Genomic DNA, 21452 nt, shown 5'->3' with positions numbered 1-21452 from the left:
TCAACAAAAAAAGTCCCTTCAATGTGGTCCTTTGCAGCCACCTTTTGTGTCTATTCAGCCTATCCCAGCTGGTTTATGTCTCCCTGTGCTGTTTCCTGTGTCATCTGGCATCTAGAGAAGCCTGCACTAGCGTTCCACACCCAAAGTGCTATTGCCTATTATTGGGACCTTGTGCCAGAAACCATGAATCAGACTGAGACAGAAGTATAGTTAAATCACACTTGTTTAATAATAATAAAAAAGGTAAACTGAGTAAACGCTGTCAAAAAATAGTCAGAGTTCAGAAACGAGAACAGATAGTCAGACAAGCCAAAACATCAGGGAGCCAGAGAACAGCGTAGTAGAACAACAAGCAGGATCTGGAATGAGAAGAAATGTCAGCCAAGCAAGTCTATAACAGCAACACAGGAGAGTGTCTCTAGAGATGTGACCAAGGCGAAGGCAGAGATCATCTGGACTGGACGGCTTAAGTAGGCAGGACTGATGAGCAGGATATCATAAACAGGTGATTCACTATGGAGAGATAGGAGCTGGCAATTAGCTGACAGCTAAGCAACCAGCTTTGAGAAGGAAGCGCTGAGCCCAGCCCTGACAGTACCCCCCCTTAATGATCCCTCCCCCTCGAAAGGACCACCAGGCTTGAGTGGAAAACATCTACGGAAATCACGGAGAAGGACAGGGGCATGTACTTCCGAGGATGAGACCCAAGAGCGTTCTTCCGGACCATACCCTTTCCAATGCACCAGGTACTGTATGCACCCACGGAACCTACGGAAGTCAACAATGGACTGTACTTCATACTTCTCATGGTTCTTAACTTGTACAGGGTGAGGACGAGGCACCGAGGTGGAAAAGTGATTGCAGACCAAAGGTTTTAACCACTTGCCGCCCGCCCTATAGCAAATGGACGGCGGCAAAGTGGTTTCATAATCCTGACCGGACGTCATATGACGTGATCGGGATTATGAGCCGCTGTGCGCCCCCGGGGGCGCGCATCGCGGCGATCGTTGTTGCGGGGTGTCAGTCTGACACCCGGCAACTACGATCTCGGTAAAGAGTCTCCGACGGAGACTCTTTACCACGTGATCAGCCGTGTCCAATCACGGCTGATCACAGTGTAAATAGGAAAAGCCGGTGATCGGCTTTTCCTCACTCGCGTCTGTCTGCGAGTAGAGGAGAGCCGATCGGCTGCTCCTCTGACAGGGGGGGTCTGTACTGATCGATTATCAGCACAGCCCCCCCGAGGATGCCCACACTGGACCACCAGGGACGCCACCAGACCACCAGGGATGCCAAGGACAAGGTATGCCACCCTAGACCACCAGGGATTCTAGTCAGTGCCACAATGGATGCCAATCAGTGCCCATAATGGATGCCAATCAGTGCCCACAATGGGCATCACTGATTGGCATGCATTATTGATTGGCACTGATTGGCATCCATTAGTGCAATATATTATAATACAATGCCGCCTATCAGTTCCCATCTGTGCCACCTATCAGTGCCTACCCATGCCCACCTGTGCCGCCTACCCATGCCCACCTGTGCCACCTACCCATGCCCACCTGTGCCACCTACCCATGCCCACCTGTGCCGCCTAACCCATGCCCACCTGTGCCACTTATCCATGCCCATCCATGCCAATTTGTGCCACCTATCAGTGCCCATCCGTGTCGCCCATCAGTGCCACCCATCAGTGCCGCCTATCAGTGCCACATATCGGTGTCCATCAATGCCACCTCATCAGTGCCACTTCATTGGTGCCACCTCATCGGTGCCCATCAGTGCCGCCTTATCATTGCCCATCAGTGTAACCCCATCAGTGCCCATCAGTGAAGGAGAAAACTTACTTATTTGCAAAGTTTTGAAACTGAAACAAAAAAAAACATTTTTTTTTTCAAAATTTTCGGTATTTTTTTATTTGTTTAGCAAAAAATAAAAACCGTAGAGGTGATCAAATACCACCAAAAGAAAGCTCTATTTGTGGGAAAAAAATGATACAAATTTCATTTGGGTACAGTGTAGCATGACCGCGCAATTGTCATTCAAAGTGCGACAGCGCTGAAAGCTCAAAATTGGTCTGGGTAGGAAGGTGTTTAAGTGCCCGGTATTGAAGTGGTTAATAAGGAGACATGAAATACATTTGAAATACGTATATTTGAAGGAAGGTCTAATGCATAAGCCACTTAGTTAATCCTGCGAAGAATATTGAAAGGCCCAATAAACAAAGGTGCGAACTTCAGAGAGGGAACATGAAGTCAGAGGTTGTGAGATGACAGCCAGACCCTCTCCCCAATCTGGTAGGAAGGTGCAGGCAGGCGTCTGTGGTCAGCATGGAGTCTGTACCTATCATTAGCATGTCGCAAAGCCTCCTGGACTTGTGCCCAAGTGGAGTGAAGACCACAAAGATACTCCTCTAACGCAGAAATAATCTGTGGAACAAATGAGTCAATCAACATGGAAAGTTGGAAACTAAAGTTTGCCATAAACAGGGACAATCGGGAAGCAGAATTCAAGGCACTATTGTGAGCAAACTCCACCCACAGTAAGAGGTCTGACCAGTTGTTATGATGGTCAAAAATACAAGAACGTATGAATTGCTCCAAGGACTGTTTGGGTTGTTCTGCAGCCCCATTAGACTGCGGGTGATATGCAGAGGAGAAAGCAAGCTGAATTCCCAACTTTGCACAAAAGGTTTGCCAGAACTGGGACACAAACTGACTACCCCTGTCCAAGACAATCACCTTGGGTAGCCCATGTATGTGAAAGATCTCCTAAGCAAAATTGGAAGTCAGTTCCTCAGAGGTGGGCAACTTCTTAAGTGGCATACAATGGCACATTTATGAGAATCAGTCAACCATCATAAGGATAACTGTGTTGCCCTGGGTGTTGGGTAACTCCACAAGGAAATCCATAGACAGGCAGGTCCAGGGCCTCTCTCCATTGGGTATGGGTTGTAGAAGGCCCACTGGAAGGTGTCGTGGAGACTTACTCTGAGCACACACGGAACAGGCAGCTACAAAGGAGGTTACATCAGCCCGTAGACTAGGCCACCAGAATTGTTGGGAAATGGCCCAAAAGAGTTAATTCTTCCCAGAATGGCCAGCAGCCTTGGGAGAATGGTAAGTCTGGAGCACGGCAGTACAGAGACTCTCTGGGACAAAGCAGCGGTCACAAGGTTTCTCAGGAGGAGCATGGACCTGAGCAGCAAGAATTTTGTCACACAAAGGAGAAGTGAGACTGCTGCAAACCGTAGCCAGTATACAATCAGGAGGAATCACAGGAACCAAAACTGACTCCATCTTGGAAGTGGAGGAAAATTGTCATGACAAAGTGTCGGCCCTTACATTATTAGTACTGGGTAAGAATGAGACAATGTAATTGAAACTAGATAAGAAAAGAGCCCATTGTGCTCTTCTGAGAGAGGGGCATTTAGCCTCAGACAAGAATGTGAGAGTCTTATGGTCATTAAGAATGAGAACCGGAACAGTGGTACCTTCGAGGAGATGTCTCCATTCTTTCAGGGCTAAATTGATCGCTAACAGCTCTCTGTCACCAATCTCATAATTGCACACAGGTGATAATTTCTTGGAAAAGAAGCTACAAGGATGCATAGCGCTCTCAGAGGTAGGATGTTGAGACAGAAGGGTGCCAACTCCAGTCTCAGGAGCATCAATCTCAAGGATAAAAGGTAACGTAGGATCAGGATGTGGCAACACAGGAGCAGAAACAAAGGCAGCCTTGAGACTCTCAAAGGTCTTAAGGGAGACCAACTCTGTGGGTTACCGTCTTTTCTGGTCGTATCAGTCAGGAGCTTGACCAGAGACAAGAAGTTACAAATAAACTTATTGTTGGCAAAACAAAGAAAATGCTGCAGAGGACGTAAACCCACGGGTCGGGCCACTGTAGGACTGCTGAAAGTTTCTCTGGGTCAATCGAAAAACCAGCAGTGGAAATTACATAACCCAGGAATTTAACCTGTTCATGATGGAATTCGCACTTCTCCAATTTACAATAGAGATTGTTCTCTCTTCTGAAGCACACAACAGACATCAGTGTGCTGGCTCTCCAGGGACTTGGAAAGAATTAGTATATGGTCGAGATAAACCACCAAACATAACTGCAACAAATCTTGGAGGACATTGTCAATAAATTCCTGGAAAACTGCTGGGGCAGTACAAAGGCCAAAAGGCATTATGAGGTACTCATAATAGCCTGTTCTGGTATTAAACGCAGTTTTCCACTGGTCGCCCTACTTAATCCTCACAAGATTGTATGTCCCTCTCAAATCAAATCAAGCTTTGTGAAAACTGTTGCTCCCTTGAGGTGGTCATATAACTCCATAATCAACGGAATCGGATAGGCATTCTTAATTGTGAAACGAATGAGACCCCTATAATCAATACAAGGTCTCAGTTCACCGATCTTCTTCTCAAAGAAGAAACCAGCACCAGCAGGAGACGAGGATTTATGGATAAAACCTTGAGGAAGTGCGTCTGCAATATACTCCTCCATGGCCTTATCCTCCAAGACCGACAGTGTAAACCCGACCAGGAGAGGGTATGGCACCAGGTTGAAGGTCAATTGCGCAATCATATAACTGGTGTGGAGGCAAACTATCAGCTTGACCTTTGTCAAAAATATATAGGATTTTTATAACAACTTACCTGAAAAATCCTTTTCTTGGAGTACATCACGGGACACAGAGCCACAGTATTTACTGTATAGGTTATATAAGCACCTTTAGGTGATGGACACTGGCACAACCTAGACAGGAAATGTTTAGCTCCCTATATAACGCATCCCCTCCCTCCTGAGGTACTCCTTTACTGGGAGTACCTCAGTTTTGTAGCAAAGCAATATATGTGTATTAGAAGAGGGGAGGAACCCTCCATGTCCCGTAATGTACTCCAAGAAAAGGATTTTACAGGTAAACTGTTATAAAAATCGTATTTTCTTTATCGTACATCACGGGACACAGAGCCACAGTATTTACTGTATATGATGTCCCAGAGCAATGCTATCTGAGGGGAGGGAAATGCAAACAAAAATAGGGTGCAATCAGACCTGAGGGCCTATATTTCTGTCTGCAGCACACTGCGCTCAAAGGTGATATACTCATGCCTTCTTACATCCACCTTATAGAATCTGGTGAATGTATGGACTGAAGACCAAGTTGCGGCCTTGCAGATTTGAGCCATGGAGGCCTGGTGATGCACTGCCCATGAAGCACTAACAGCGCTGGTGGAGTGTACTTTGATTTGAAAAGGTGGAACTTTCCTCTTCAAACCATAAGCTTGAATAATTGCCGAATCCACTTAGCAATAGTAGATTTCGACACTGCCTGTCCTTTTTTAGGACCTTCAGGCAACACAAACAAAACATCAGTTTTCTGAATCTGAGCAGTCGCCTCCAAATAGATTTTGACCACTCTCACTACATCCAGAGAATGTAGTGACTTTTCTTCCATAGAACAGGGTTCTGGAAAAAATGAAGGCAGAACAATATCCTGATTTAGATGAAAATTTGATATTCCGTAGAAAGCTAGGATGAGGACGCAATACTAATCTATCCTTGTGAATGATTAAATATGGCTCTTTACAAGAAAGAGCCGCCAATTCTGATACCCTTCTTGCAGAAGAAATGGCTACCAGAAAAAAAATAGCTTCCCTGTCAAAAGGACCAAGGGAATATGTTGTATCGGCTCAAAAGGCTGTTTCTGTAATGCCGACAGAACTAAATTCAGGTCCCAAAGGTTCAGGGGTGCTCTAACCGGTGGATAAAGCTGCAGTACACCCTGTATAAAGCTTTGAACCAAAGAATGTGAAGCAAGCGAACATTGAAACAATACTGATAAGGCCGAGACCTGGCCCTTGATAGTACTCAAGGCCAGCTTCATCTATAACCCCATTTGCAGAAAAGCAAGGATTCTACCTATGACATACTTTCTGGGATGCCAACCCCTGGATTCACACCAGGAAACATATGCCTTCCAGACTCTATAATAAATGACTTTGGAAGTTGGCTTCCTTGCACTAATCAAGGTAACTATCACTGAGCCTAAAAGCCTGTGATTCTTCAGAATGTGGGTTTCAATAGCCAAACTGTTAAATTTAGCGTTTGGTAGGATGGAACACTGGCCCCTGCGACAGCAGGTCTGGGCGTGGTGGTAGGGTCCATGGGGCCCCTACCACCGACTTTACTATTTCTGCATACCAAGATCTTCTAGGCCACGCTGGGGCCACAAGAACCACAGAGTTCTTTTCCTGCTTGATCCTGAGAAGAAGTCATGGTAGCAGCAGAATAGGAGGGAAAGCATAAATTAGTGAGAACTTATCCCATGGGGTCACCAACACATCTGTCCCGCATGCAAGTGGATCCCTTGTTCTTGACACAAAGTTGTCAATCTTGTTGTTGAACCTGGACACAAACAGATCTACATCCGAGATCACCCATCTTTGGCATACAGCCAGGATTATGTCGGGGTGAAGAGACCATTCCCCCGGGAACAACTGCTGGTGACTTAAGTAGTCCGCCTGACAGTTCTCTACACCTGGAATGAAGATTGCCGATATGCATGTCACATGCTTTTCTGCCCAGGTTAGGATCTGGTTTACCTCTCCCTGGGCTGCACGACTTGTGGTGCCCCCTTGGTGATTGATATAATCCAATGCTGAGGCGTTGTCAGAATGGATCACCTGAATGTCCAGGCCTTTAGGGCTAGGTATGCAGCCCGAATCTCTAGAATGTTGATGGGTAAGGTCCTCTCGGTTCTAGGCCATTTCCTTTGGAAAGTTGTCTCTTACAGGACTGCTCCCCAACCCGAAAGGCTGGCATCTGTTGTTACCACCATCCATGTAACTGGTAAGAATGATTCTCGGATCTCAGCCACCAACTGAGGCTCTGACGCACTATTGGCAACAAACGCATCGGAAAATCTAATGCTTGGACTTTCTTGTTCCAGGCAGACAGGATACTGTTTTGCAGCAGTCTCAAATGAAACTGAGCATAGAGAACTGCTTCAAATGAAGCCACCATCTTTCCCAACAACCTCATACAAAGGCGAATAGAAGGAACCTTTGCCCTGACTCCCTGAATCAGCTCCTTTATGGTGCTGATTTTGCCTGGGGTAAAAACACCCATTCTGGGCTGTATCTACAACCAGACCCAAGTACTCTAGTCTTCTTACTGTCTTTAAAGAAGACTTCTCTAGGTTGAGGTCCCAACCTAAGTTTTGGTCTAAGCGGGCTACCGACCATTGTATTAAGAGCAGGTCGTCTAGATAAGCTATAATCGTTATACCCTGGGCCCTTAATCTGGCCAGAGGAAGGGCCAGGACCTTTGTAAACTAGACCGAAAGGTAGAACTACAAACTGAAAATTACGTTTTTCCACTTTGAAATGCAGATATTTTTGATGAGCGGGGAATATAGGTGCATGCAGGTATGCATAATTGATGTAGATTGATGCCAGAAGTTCTCCTCCTTGTAGGATGGAGACTACTGATCAGATTGATTCCATGCAAAAAGATCTAATTATTAGGAACCGGTTTAGATCTTTGAAATCTAGAATGGGTCTGACATCTCCATTTGGTTTTGGCACTGTGAAAAGGTTTGAATAAAACCCCAACCCCTGCTCTTCCATGGGAACCACCATGATCACTTTTTGTGTCAAAAGTCGGTCTAACACTTGAAAGGAGAGACTTCTTTTTCTCTGGATCTTTGGGAACATTTTATCTGAGGAAACGAGGAATCGGGAATTCTCGAAACTCTAGTTTGCTACCTGGAGTTATTGTAGAGACCCCCCATCTGTCCTGAAAATCCTCCTGCCAGTCCTTTAAGAACTGTAGCAGTCTTCCCCCCACTCAAACAAGTGGGGACGCCCCTTCATAAAGAGGCTTTAGCATTCTGTCTTGTAGGTTTCCTCCCCCCAGGACCTTTTTTGTCCCTGGGATTGATTCTCAGTTTTAACTCTTGAACCTGATGGTGGAGGCCGTTGCGTCTGCCTGGAGGCTGATGCCCCTGGCACTAGAGAAAGAGCCTGTTTAAATGGGACGTTTACTTCTTTTCTTAACTGGCAAAGGGTACTTTTCCCACTTGAAATCTTTTGGATATAATTTTCCAAATCATCTCCAAACAGCCTTACACCGCAGAAAGGAAAACCAGCCAGGAGCTTTTTGCATGGCGCTTAGGCTGACCAATTTTTCAAACATAGAATTCTTTTTTATTTTTCTTATTTAATAATTTCTTTATTAAACATAAGATTATACGCATATGCACCAACCCAAGTGTAAGGCGAGAGATCTGAAGGATAGAATCTCTGATTGCGTCAATTGCAAAACACAAAGTCGCTGGCAGCTCGGCTAACTCCTAGGCCTGCTGTTCAGGGAAAATCTTGAGCACCTGTTTCAAGAGGTCTCTCAAGGACTGACACACTCCAATTCCTAAGACACTGGCAAAAAAACCTAAGGTACTCCCAGTAAGAGGATGATGTAAGATAAAGAAATTGCGGTACTCCTCCGGCAGGGTGGAGAGTGAAGATGTACACAGGACATTGGCTACCTTTTGGAAGCATGTCTTACTGCATTGTGGCGACCAGGAGAGAACCTCAGCAGGGAGCCAATCAAAAGAGGGATTGTGCCTCTGTAACCAAGGATAACCAATAACCAGAGGAAGCATAGGTGAGGAAATAACTTAGAATTGGATTATCTCATGGTAAAGAGCCCCTACAACCATGGACAAAAGAACAGTCTCATGAGTCACATGTACTGGAGCAGCCACAGTTGAGGTGAGCTGTGCGACTCAGGAGCGTTTGTAATGCCATGGCAAATTGATCCATGCAGTGATTCTGCTCATCCAATCTGGAAAAAATATTACCAACAAGTGGATTGACTGCATCTTATAAATTCATGGCCTTCGCCTACTGTCAGAAACCATGAATCAGTCTAAGACAGAAGTACAGTTAAATCACACTTGTTTAATAATAATAAAAAAAGGTAAACAGAGTAAACGTAGTCAAAACATAGCCAGAGTTCAGGAACTGGAATGGATAGTCAGACAAGCCAAAACATCAGGGAGCCAGAGATGAGCGTAGTAGAACAGCAAGCAGGATCTGGAGCCAGAAGGGATGTCAGCCAAGCAAGTCTTTAACAGGAACACAGGAGAGTGTCTCTAGAGATGTGACCTAGATTGGATGGCATAAGTAGGCAGGACTGACGAGCAGGATATCATCAACAGGTGAGTCACTGTGGAGAGGCAGGAGCTGGCAATTAGCCGACAGCTGAGCGGCCAGCTTTGAGAAGGAAGGGCTGAGCCCAGCCCTGACACCTAGGACCTCATGACCTGCAGGTACAATTTTATTACTGCAGCTTTCTTTTATTATATATAAGTGTATTACTGTCTCCTTTTTATATATGGGATTTAATAAATGCTAGTGCATTCTCTTTGTTTTGTGCTTTCTCTATCCATGCTCATCAGTAAAACTCAGAGAGCCCTCAATGAATATTTTGTTGAATTTATCTACCAGAAAGATTCTCCCCATTGGTCATCCTGCAGAGTACTTAGAGAAATGTGATATCCAAATACTTGTATGTGAGTACATTATCTTATTGTTTTATTTTTTTCATGAAATTCCATACATACTACCCTTAGATAGTGGTGCTTTCTCTCCTGTGTTTTTTAATTTTTTTAATTTACAGTACATGGTATTGGTAGGAAATGTCTCAGATCCCATCTGGAAGAGAGATTGCTGATGGTGATAAAAGTATGACACTGAAAAAGTGTGCATCCCTATATGAACTATCATAAACTCACATGGACTCTGAATACTCCACTTGGACATTGGATGAAGTTTTTTTGCATTTTTATTGTGACCCCCTACTCTTGACCTAACATTCTAGGGTATTGTTTGCCTTTATGCTGGGTTATCCTAGTACATCCCTTGGCAGGGTTATACTTGGTCTGTGATCATACTCTAGATCCCTTACCATGCTGGGAGGCCAGCAGTCAACTGAACCTACCAGCATGCACATATAACTGACTAAAGTGTATGTAAATTCTCACCTTGTAAACACCCCGTTCAATTTAAAATAGAAATGAAAGGCAAAACATTTGTGTATAGATATAAAAAAAAACATTATAAATACCTTTTTTTGCCCTGTTTTCTAAGTGGTCATTATACAGTTAAGAACAGAGAGCTAGGGGAGGAGAAACAGCAGTACACTGAACTTCCTAGTGAATGGCGTGTGAACAGAAGTCTGATCATTGGAGGAGAGTATACTGAGTTCCCAGCACAGCTAGAGAACTGACCACACTTTGCTTTCATGCCTAGGGTAGTCTGTTTTTAATAGGAAAGCAGAGGGACTGGCAGGATCACCAGGGATTTCTCACAAAAGAATCAATACAAAGAGAACAGGACACTTTGTCATACAACTACATGGTACAGCAGGCACATATCAGGAATATGAAATGTTGGGTTTACATACACGTTAATGTTTCCACAAGTAACATCTATCTACTCTACATTTTGAAAACTACATAAATGGGAATGTCACATTGATATGTTTCAGTACTTGAAGTTGGTGGAATAAATCCTTATGATAATGACACCACAGGGATCCACTCCAAGAAATGCACCACCACCATAAGAAAATCATGCATACCATATAGCAAGAAAAAACAGGCATATGGTTATAGCCCAGCCAAGGACTTTACTTGCACAGAAGATCTTAGGAATAAATAGCACTGGATAGATGGCTGCAATGATTTAACACACTTTTTTAATTATAGAAAAAAGTATTGCACATACATTTATATGTTTAAAAAAGTCGGCTGGCTCGCAACAAACTCCCGTCTCCCTAATAAGACAGCGTAGTGACGTCAACAGGTACCCTCCTCCATACGCTTTTCATTATATGCGACGTTGTCAATGGGGAACAGGCAGCGTGTTGACTCACCACCTTATAAGCAAAGCCACACCTCATTCTGAGTCTCGGGTGCGGGACCACAGGCGCCATGTTGGATATGGGCATCCCTTCCTTACCAAATAGAAAAAGTCGCAATTTATGAATATTAACAGCTAAATTTGTAAATAATTAAATTAAAGGCAATGGTGACGTTTATCCACCAAAAACCTTACCTATAAATCAAAGTGACGAAAAAACAAAAAAACAAAACATAACCTAATAAAAAGCCACATCATCTTGTTAACCCATTCACGGAGTTTAGCAAGTGAGTTTAACAAATGAATATATACCTTCATATTAATTAACCGCTTCAGCCCCGGAAGATTTTACCCCCTTCCTGACCAGAGCACTTTTTGCGATTCGGCACTGCGTGGCTTTAACTGACAATTGTTCGGTTGCGACGTTGCTCCCAAACAAAATTGGCGTCCTTTTTTCCCCACAAATAGAGCTTTCTTTTGGTGGTATTTGATCACCCCTGCGTTTTTTATTTTTTGCGCTATAAACAAAAAAATAGTGACACTTTTGAAAAAAACACATTATTTTTTACATTTTGCTATAATAAATATCCCCCAAAAATATATAAAAAAAATGTTTTCCTCAGTTTAGGCCGATACGTATTTTTCTACATATTTTTGGTAAAAGATATTGTAATAAGTTTTTATTGATTGGTTTGCAGAAACCTTATAGTGTTTACAAAATAGGAGATAGTTTTATGGCATTTTTATTCTTTTTTTTTTTACTAGTAATGGCGGCGATCTGCGATTTTTATCGTGACTGCAACATTATCGCAGACACATCGGACATTTTTGACACATTTTTGGGACCATTGTAATTTATACATCAATCAGTGCTATACAAATGCACTGATTCCTGTGTAAATGGCACTGGCAGTGAAGGGGTTAACCACTAGGGGGCAGGGTAAGGGTTAAGTGTGTCCTGGGGCGTGTTTCTAACTGTGGGAGGCGTGGCTACACGTGACAAGTCACTGATCTCTGCTCCCAATCACAGGGAGCAGAGATCAGTGACAGACACTGTCACTAGGCAGAACGGGGAGATGCTTGTTTAAATTAGCATCTCCCCGTTCTTCTTCCCCGTGAGACGATCGCGGGTATCCCTACGGCAATCGAGTCTGTGGGACCCGCAACCCAACTCATGGATGTCCCGGCCGGTGCGCGCGCACCGCAAGTGACGCGCATGCGATGGTACAGCGGCAAATTTAAAGGGACATACCTGTATGCCCATTTGCCTGTCCATGCCATTCTGCTGACATACATCAGTGTGCGCCGATCAGGAACCGGTTAAAGGGGACTTTAATTCCCCATATAAAGCAGTTAAAAGTTTACTATCCCTAAAAAATACATTTTAAATTTTAATTGAATAAATGATAATAATTCTATATCAACTCTTCAAACCTCCGGTGTAATTTAATATCCTATCACATGCCCAAAAAATATTTATAAGCAATTATATTTTAAACAATGCTAAATAAATAATTAATTAATTGGTTAAATAATTAGTACTAAAACTAGTAACCCTCATGGCTATTCATAATCAAATTTTATAAACAATATACTAAAATGAATTAATATATTAGAACTCAATAGATGAATAACATAAAATAAATGATTAAAAATTATCAAAATTAATTAATCCCACACAAGTGACTCAGATCAGGTTTACACTAGTGGCCATTAAGTATTATCGATAAAGTCATTTACATCAACGTCTATGTTCAACACGTAAGGGGCATAAGTCTTAAGCTTATGGATCCAGGACATTTCCAACCAAGATATTTCCCTCACTAATGAGCTACCCCTCCAGTTGGGACTAAATTTATCTATGCCCACAAAAAGAGTGTTGGAAGGATCTTTCTTGTGTACAAGCAAAGTTTTAATATTGATAATGTGTTCATTGAGACAAACCTGTAGGGTGCGTTTGGTCCTCCCTATATTTTAATAAACCACATGGGCACTGCAATAAGTAGACCATCCTCACTGTGGATCAGGTAATGAACGGTATCCAACATGGTGCCTGTGGTCCCGCACCCGAGATTCAGAACGAGGTGTGGCTTTGCTTATAAGGTGGTGAGTCAACACGCTGCCAGTTCCCCATTGACAACGTCACATATGACGAAATGCACTTGCAGGAGGGCACGTCACCACGCTGTCTTACTAGAAGGACGGGAGATTGTTGCGAGCCGGCTGGCTCTGTTTTTATATGTGATTTTTAAACATATAAATGTAAGTGCAATACTTTTTTCTAAAATTAAAAAGTTAGACAATATTATGGTGGTGTTACACTTCTTGGAGTGGATCACTGTGGTGTCATTATCATAAGGATTTATCCCACCAACTTCAAATACTGAAACATAGGATCATATTATTCAATCAATTATCCTGATTCATCAATTGGGACTATTCTAGCGTGGCTTCACTTATCTATTCTACTTGTTGTGTATCTCACATTAAGCTGCTGCTTTTTTTGATTTTTTGTTGACACACTAGCGCAGTTCTAACTCCTTTTATAGGAATGTCACGTTACTGCCCCAACAAATGGCTGAATAAAAAAATTAAAAATACTTTCTTTATCTTTATAACTGACAAAAGTAAAAAATGTTTGGATGTACCCAGTTTTTGCCACTAATAGGAGAAGTATGCTTCCTTGTACAATGGTGCAGTTTTCAAAATCATCAATATTTGTGGAATTTATGGACATTATCGACTGTAATTTTCCATGTCCAATCCCATCACATATTACATCTGAAAAAAAAAGTGGTTTATTACGCTACAGCTGATAAGAATTCATATGGTTCAGCGACAATACATTTTATGAATTTTCTGTGCTCGTTATCTACATAAAATAGCGATAACCACCTTACTTTAAGTTAAACTCTACCCTGAAAGTTTTATTTTGTTTTGGACAGAGCAGAGAATGGTTAGAACCTCCATCAGGTTTTTATTTCTGCCTCTGGCCCCAATTGGGGAGATTACCCTCACCCAACGGAAGTTCTGCAAAACCTCAAACATAGCAATGAACCCTTTTTAAGTCTATACGGTGCATCTTGGTTTTTTTTTCTAGTCTTTTTTGGGGATAATTAGTTTAGCGGTACCCCCGAAGGCCCCAGAAGTATTTAAGTTCCCTTATGTATTTTCCCAGAATTGCCCCCCAGCCAGGCACACAGTCACTCTTTTGTCTCAATGAACATTCTAGTGGGGTGCTTTTCTGATGCTTTAATGAAGAACTTAAATTTGGATAGGAGTAGGGTAACTATGGGATACTGCAGTAACCTTGAGGACCCTAAGCTTCCTTCTTTAGAACTGTGAGCAAAGTCCTTGTACAATTATATGATGGAATGAGCTTTGTAGTAGCAACTTGAGGATATAAATCTTCCACTGTAAACAATCTGAGTCCTTTCACTAAGAATTAACCACTTGCCGGCCAGGCTTTTTCAGGCCCTTTTTGTTTACAAGTTTAATAACTTCCCTACCGGGCCATAGTAAAATGATATCCTCTACTTTTTTGGGGGATAGCTGAATGATGCCTGTAGCTACAGGCATCATTCAGATATCATTATTTATATATTATTTCCAGCCGGCGATTCTGTGCACAATAAGAATGATCATAGTGGCAGTTCCATTGCTTGTTCTTATCGGCGACGGGAGGGGACATCCCCCCCCCCGCCATCCAGTGCTTCTCCAGGTTCTCCCGTGCCATCGGGGGGCCCACAGAAAGAATCGCCCAATGCCGGATGATCAGCATAGAGATTTCCAGGGACCAGATGGTCACCAGTCATCGCTATGGCAGTCGGAGGCCTGGGCACGACGTTATAACGTCATGCCCAGACCCGCATTGTAAACAAAGCCGCGATCGTGGCTGTCAGCATGAGATCAGAGGATTATTTTTTTTCAATCTTATGCTTTACGGCCTGGAGGAGAGATGTGGGGTCTTATTGACCTGTCACGATAGATTCCTATTACAAGGGATGTTTACATTCCTTGTAATAGGAATAAAAGTGATCCAAAAAAATGAATGTAAAAAAAAGTGTAAAAAAAAAAAAAAAGTTAAATAAAAAATAAATAAAATAATTTTCTTTTAAAACACCCCTGTCCCCCAACACACACATAAGCCCTGCCCACATATGTAAACGCCGTTCAAAGCACACATGTGAGGTATCGCAGCGTGCATTGGAGCGAGAGCAATAATTCTAGCCCTAGACCTCCTCTGTAACTCTAAACTGGTAACCTGTAAAAAGTTTCAAAACGTCGCCTATGGAGATTTTTAAGTACCGAAGTTTAGCGCCATTCCATGTGTGTGCACAATTTTAAAGCGTGACATGTTAGGTATCTATTTACTCTGCCTAACATCATCTTTCACATTATACAAAAAAATTGGGCTAACTTTACTGTTTTGTTATTTTTTAATTCATGAAACCGTTTTTTTTCCAAACAAAAGGCGTTTGAAAAATTATTGCGCAAATACCATGCAAGGTAAAAAGTTGACCGCCATTTTATTTCCTAGGTTGTCTGCTAAAAAACATATATAATGTTTGGGGGTTCTGAGTAATTTTCTAGCAAAAAAATTATGATTTTTACCATTTTCGCCAGAATAGGCCCAGTATGGAAGTGGTTAAATCAGTATTTTTTGCTAGGAAATTACATATAACCCCCAAACACTATATTTTTTTTTTTTTTTTTTTTTAGCAGAGACCCTAGGGAATAGAATGTCGATTGTTGCAATTTTTTATGTCACACAGTATTTGCGCAGCGATTTTACAAATGCAATTTTTTTGGAGAAAGTACACTTTAATGAATGAAAAAGAAACAAAACACGATGTTTACCCCAATTTTTTTGTACAATGTGAAAGATGATGTTACGCCGAGTAAATAGATACCTAAAATATCAGACCTTAAAATTGCGCATGCCCGTGGTACTTAAAAATCTCCATAGGTGAGACTTTAAAGGCATTTACAGGTTACCTGTTTAGAGTTACAGAGGAGGCTAGCACTAGAATTTACTGCTCTCATGTGGTACGAATACCGTGTACAAATGTGTGCGCAACCTATGCATACCTTCGCCTCTGCAGGACCACAGAGGGATAGAGACACTTTAATGTTTTTTTTCTTACTTATTTTACTTTTGTTTTTACTTTTTTATTATTACACTGTCCCTTTATTAACTTTTTTTTTTTTTCCCTAGCACTTTTATTCCTATTACAAGAAATGTACAGTGGGCGGGGGGGGGGGGAAGTATTTGATCCCCTGCTGATTTTGTACATTTACCCACTGACAAATAATTGTTCAGACTATAATTTTAATGGTAAGTTTATTTTAACAGTGAGAGACAGAACAACAACAAAATCCAGAAAAAGGCATTTCAAAAAAGTTACTAATGGATTTGCATTTTAATGAGTGAAATAAGTATTTGACCCCTTCGCAAAACATGACTTAGTACTTGGTGGCAAAACCCTTGTTGGCAATCATAGAGGTATAACATTTCTTGTAGTTGGCCACCAGGTTTGCACACATCTCAGGAGGGATTTTGTCCCACTCCTCATTGCAGCTCCTCTCCAAGTCATTAAGGTTTTGAGGCTGACATTTGGTAACTCGAACCTTTAGCTCCCTCCACATATTTCCTATGAGATTAAGGTCTGGAGACTGGCTAGGCCACTCCAGGACCTTAATATGTTTCTTCTTGAGTCACTCATTTGTTGCCTTGGCCATGTGTTTTGGGTCATTGCCATGCTGGAATATCCATCCATGGCCCATTTCCAATGCCCTGGTTGAGGGTAGGAGGTTCTTACTCAAGATTTGACAGTCCATGGCCTTGTTTGTTGTCCTTTTGATGCAATAAAGTTGTCCTGTCCCCTTAACAGAAAAACACCCCCATAGCATAATGTTTCCACCTCCATGTTTGACAGAGGGGAGGGTGTTCTTGGGGACATAAGAAGCATTCCTTCTCCTCCAAACATGGCGAGTTGATGCCAAAGAAATTGATTTTGGTCTCATCTGACCACAACACTTTCACCCAGTTCTCATCTGAATCATTGAGATGTTCATTAGCAAACTTCAGACAGGCCTATACATGTATTTCAGTCCTTCATGCGTATTGTGTTACCAATTGGTGACTATGACCCCAGCTCCCTTGAGATCATTGACAAGATTCTTCCACGTAGTCCTGGCTGATTCCCCACCGCTCCCATAATAATTGAAACTCCACGAGGTGAGATCTTGAATGGAGCCTGAGGGAGATTGACAATTATTTTGTGTTTCTTCCATTTGCGAATAATCGCACCAACTGTTGTCACCCTTTCACCAAGCTGCTTAGCGATGGTCTTGTAGCCCATTCCAGCTTTGTGTCGGTCTACAATCTTGTCCCTGACATCCTTGGACAGCTCTTTGGTCTTGGCCATGGTGGTGAGATTGGAATCTGATTGATTGATTGCTTCTGTGGACAGGTATCTTTTATACAGGTAACAAGTTGAGGTTAGGAGCGCTCCCTTAAAGAGAGAGCTCCTTATCTCAGCTCGTTACCTGTATAGAAGACAGCTGGGAGAAATCTTGCTGATTGATAGGGGATCAAATACTTAATTCACTTAGTCAGCGCCTCAGCCCTGTGTAGGTCCCCTCATGTTCCCTGGCCAGGCTAATGGGGAAATCAGAAGCCCTGGCTGCGACCCTGAGGCAGCAGTGCACCCTAGGCAGCTGCCTAGTACGCCTAGCAGGAGCACCAGCCCTGATGATGATGCAAATTCATTGTTCATACTGTAGGATCAAGGAGGAAAGGTGACATACAAAAACCTCAAACCAACCCAGGAATAGGGGTGTCACCTTACTGGCTGTGTAGCAAAGGTGGGTTTATCATTAGATGGACATAAAATAATTACAAAATATTTAGCAGATAAAAGTGCAAACATATATATTTACCAGGTATTTAGCAGTTTTTCTGGATTGCATTTTTTGTGATAAATGTATCATAAAAGTATTACCTTTAGTACACATTCCATCACAGTTTTTGCATTTGCGGACACCATTTTCTTTCACCTCATATGCCCTGGAATGGCATGTCTTAACACAAGACCCAAGATCTGTTTCTAGGAAATTATCTAATAAAATGAATAGATAAATAAATGCACACATATATAAATATTTATAGCAATTCAATATTTGTAAACATGTACCACATAGGAAAAGGCTCAAAATGCATGATTAATTATGAGCACTGATGCTGACAAACCTGGCCTTGGTATCAAAGTGTCAAAAAAACTCTGGCTATAAGAAGATTGAACCTAAAGGCAGAAAAAAGGAAGAAACTCCACTAATTATAAGCCCTTGTACACACGGTCGGACATTCTGACGGAAAATGTCCGGTCGGACCGTGTTGTTGGATAATCCGACCATGTGTGGGCTTCATCTGACTTTTTCCGTCGGAATGTCCGACCAACAAAGTTTGAGAGCTGGATATAAAAAATTTCCAAAAACATGATCCGATCGGACTTTGTCCGATCGTTTGTAGAGAATTCTGATCGGACAAAGTGCCACACCTGCTCAGATCAAATTCCTAGACCAAAGCTTATGGCTACTAGCCTGAACGTAGTCCCGCCGTAACTAAATAACATAATCACGTTACGAACGATCGGATTTTCCGTCAACTTTGTCTGACCGTGTGTATGCAACACCAGTTTCGGACAAAATCCGTCAGAAAAAATCCGACGGATTTTGTTGTCGGAATGTCCGACCGTGAGCACAAGGGCTAACAGTGCACTGGATTGTTTCCATTCATCATTTACTAATACTGCCAAGAAATACATTTTATAACCCACCACTAAACAAAGCCTTTTAACTAAAAGGATATCACACAACTTTATTTTTAATGCAATGTAGAGGAATGATTAGGTTTAAAAAAAAATAGCTTTCTAATTCTTTTTTTTCTAATAAAGTTTATTAAGCAAAGTATAGGACTCATTAGTTTGTCCTTGCAGTTGGTGAGTAGGGTAAAATAAATGGTTAGGCTACAGATTTACCGCAGCCAAATTACCTATCTGAAAGTGTTACTAAACCCACAACCCTACATTCACTATATCTGGTCTCCCACAGTATATGGAAATACAATTATTTTAGTAAATATAAACTGCTAAATATCTTTTCTCATCAGCAGTATATAGCAGTCTTGTGACTTCTATCAGTGTCCGGGTAAAGCTTGTAGAAGGAGTTTGTATTCTCCTCTGACTGTCCTATGAGACTCCATGACCCCTCTGTCTGGACAGTGCTGATTGGCCCTGTACTGATCACATGCACCCTCCCAAAAAAAAGAAAAATCTCTAGCAATACCTACCAAACTGAGCATGTGCAGAGTGACTCCAAAGGCTCTGTCTTATCAGGAGATGGATTGGGGACAGTGGAAGTAGGGGAGGATCAGAAAAGACAGGATCAAACAGCCTTTTTAACATAATGTGGAGGATTAACACCTTAGGTTCCATAGGCAGTAGAACAGCATGCTTTACTGCTGGGGGTGGCAAGCCACTGATCGTGAGGGGCCAATAGGTGGATTGTGACCATGGCTCTGGCTCCCCCCAGCCTCTGCCACTCTCCTGTTAGCTGCAGAGCAGAGAGTGGAAGGCAGGAGCCAGATGGAGGGAGGGGGTGGGAGATGCTGAGTGATTGCTTGCTAAGCAGTCCTAGCAACCAATCAACAGCTTGCTATTATGAACTCTAACAGCTCCCAATCCTGCCTTCCACCCAGCACTATTCTATCTCCTGATCTCTGCTCTGGTGAACACAAACAGGCAGGTAACTGCTACCTACACAGTGTTGTGTGTATGGGGGGTACACTGTTGGAGGGGGACTAAATGGCACTATGGTGGGCTTGATGTGAAGTTGATCAGAAGACACTGTTTTGGGGGGTACAGGACACTACTGGGGGGGGGGAAATGGGGCAGAGAACAGTGGGGGGGAGTCATGTGAAGGGGCAGAGGACACAGCATTTGGGGGTAGAGGACACCACTGTAGGGGGCAGAGGACACTACGGGAGGGTAATGTGAAGCGGGCAGATTACACTGCTTTGGGGGGTTACAGAACACTACTGTGGGGGGAAGGGGGCAGAGGAGCCTACAATGGGGGGTGATGTGAAGCAGCATAGGACACTGTGTTGGGGGGTTACAGAACACTACTGTGGGGGGCAGAAACACTGTTATGGGGGGCAGAGCACAGTACAGTGGGGGGTAATGTTAAAGGGGCATAGGTCACAGCATTGGGGGTACATGTCACTACTGTTACAGTGGAAGGGGTGATGTGAAGGGGCAGAGGACACAGCATTTGGGGGTACAGAACACTACTGTGTGGGGAAGGGGGGGCAGAGGACACTACAGTGGGGGTTGATGTGAAGAGGGCAAAGGACACTGTGTTGTGGGGGTGCAGAAGACTAGTGTGGTGGAAGGGGGGAAGAGGACAGTGCTATGGGGGGGGGGGGGGCAAAGGACTCTACAGTGGGAGGGTGATGTGAAGGGGACAGAGGACACTACTGTGATGCTGACTTTTTATTGGGAGCTTGGTCGTTTTTTTTTTTGTAAAGGCGAAAGCTCCCCTACCATTTACCGGGATCTTTGCCTTCCTCCATATTGTCCAGGTAGATCTAAACCCAGAGGCGGACTGACCATTTGGCCACTCGGGCACTGTCCGAGGCCCCCGGGCCACTAGGGGGCCCCATCAGGGTTGCCAGCCTCAGTAAAACCAGGGACAGTATGTAAAAACCTGTGTTTTTTTTACATCTGTCTCTGAAATGTCCCTTACCGACATACTTTTGGTCTAAAAATCCCGAGATTATAGCTGTCCCACCTCTCCAGTACCTCCTCAGCCAATAGAAACATGTCTGTGTATACTGTGTGTACATGTATGTGTATACTGTGTGATTTTATACTGTGTGGCCCCATAATCTCTGATTGCCTGGGGGCCCCATAATCTCCTATTGTCCGGGGGCCCCATGAGTTGTCAGTCTGCCCCTGTCTAAACCTCTGAAAGATCGCCTTCCCTTGCTTTACTGCATATACAGACTGATTTTACTGTTGTGGGTTTACTAACACTTTAGGCTACAGAGGCAGCCAGAACCATGGCAAAGATTATTCCCCTTGTTGTGTTCAATGAACAATACCGCCAGTGAACTTGACCTATTCATATGAATAGGACTGCACGGAAATTTAGAGCCAAATGCTAGGCTCGCAATTATGGCATGGTATTTTCATTCAAAATCCCCCTAAGGTTGTGAAAAAAAATAATAATTAGGAGGCAGCAGTATTACCTTATAAATGCCTATCAACCGTGCCTGAACCCCACTCTCTGAAAAGTGATCACTCTTCAAACAGCAACACAGATGTAAATGAGATCTAAAGCCCCATACACACTATCAGATTTTCTGCTTATTTTTTTCCTTCAGATTTACCAAAACCATATAATATGAGGTCAAACCTTAGGAGTTTCAATGTGTATATAATCAGGCAG

At 43.0% G+C, this 21452-nt stretch overlaps 1 protein-coding gene across 1 annotated transcript in view; it reads right to left on the bottom strand.

Annotated features, from left to right (window-relative positions):
• LOC143996516 (epidermal growth factor receptor-like) overlaps positions 1-21452 on the bottom strand; it is an 83561-nt gene that overhangs the window by 26685 nt on the left and 35424 nt on the right. The window contains exons 7-8 of the mRNA XM_077491605.1: positions 17948-18064; positions 13589-13721 (exon numbers count right to left, since the gene is read on the bottom strand). Coding sequence (XP_077347731.1) covers positions 13589-13721; positions 17948-18064 — 250 coding nt within the window. The remainder of the gene's footprint in view (positions 1-13588; positions 13722-17947; positions 18065-21452) is intronic.

The sequence above is a fragment of the Lithobates pipiens genome, unplaced genomic scaffold, assembly GCF_037356315.1.
Source record: "Lithobates pipiens isolate NorthernLeopardFrog02 unplaced genomic scaffold, aLitPip1_a1.2 Scaffold_19, whole genome shotgun sequence".
NCBI classification, from domain to species: Eukaryota; Metazoa; Chordata; class Amphibia; order Anura; family Ranidae; genus Lithobates; species Lithobates pipiens.
The sequence above is the reverse complement of the archived record's forward strand: the minus strand, read 5'-3'. Positions and strand labels throughout refer to the sequence as shown.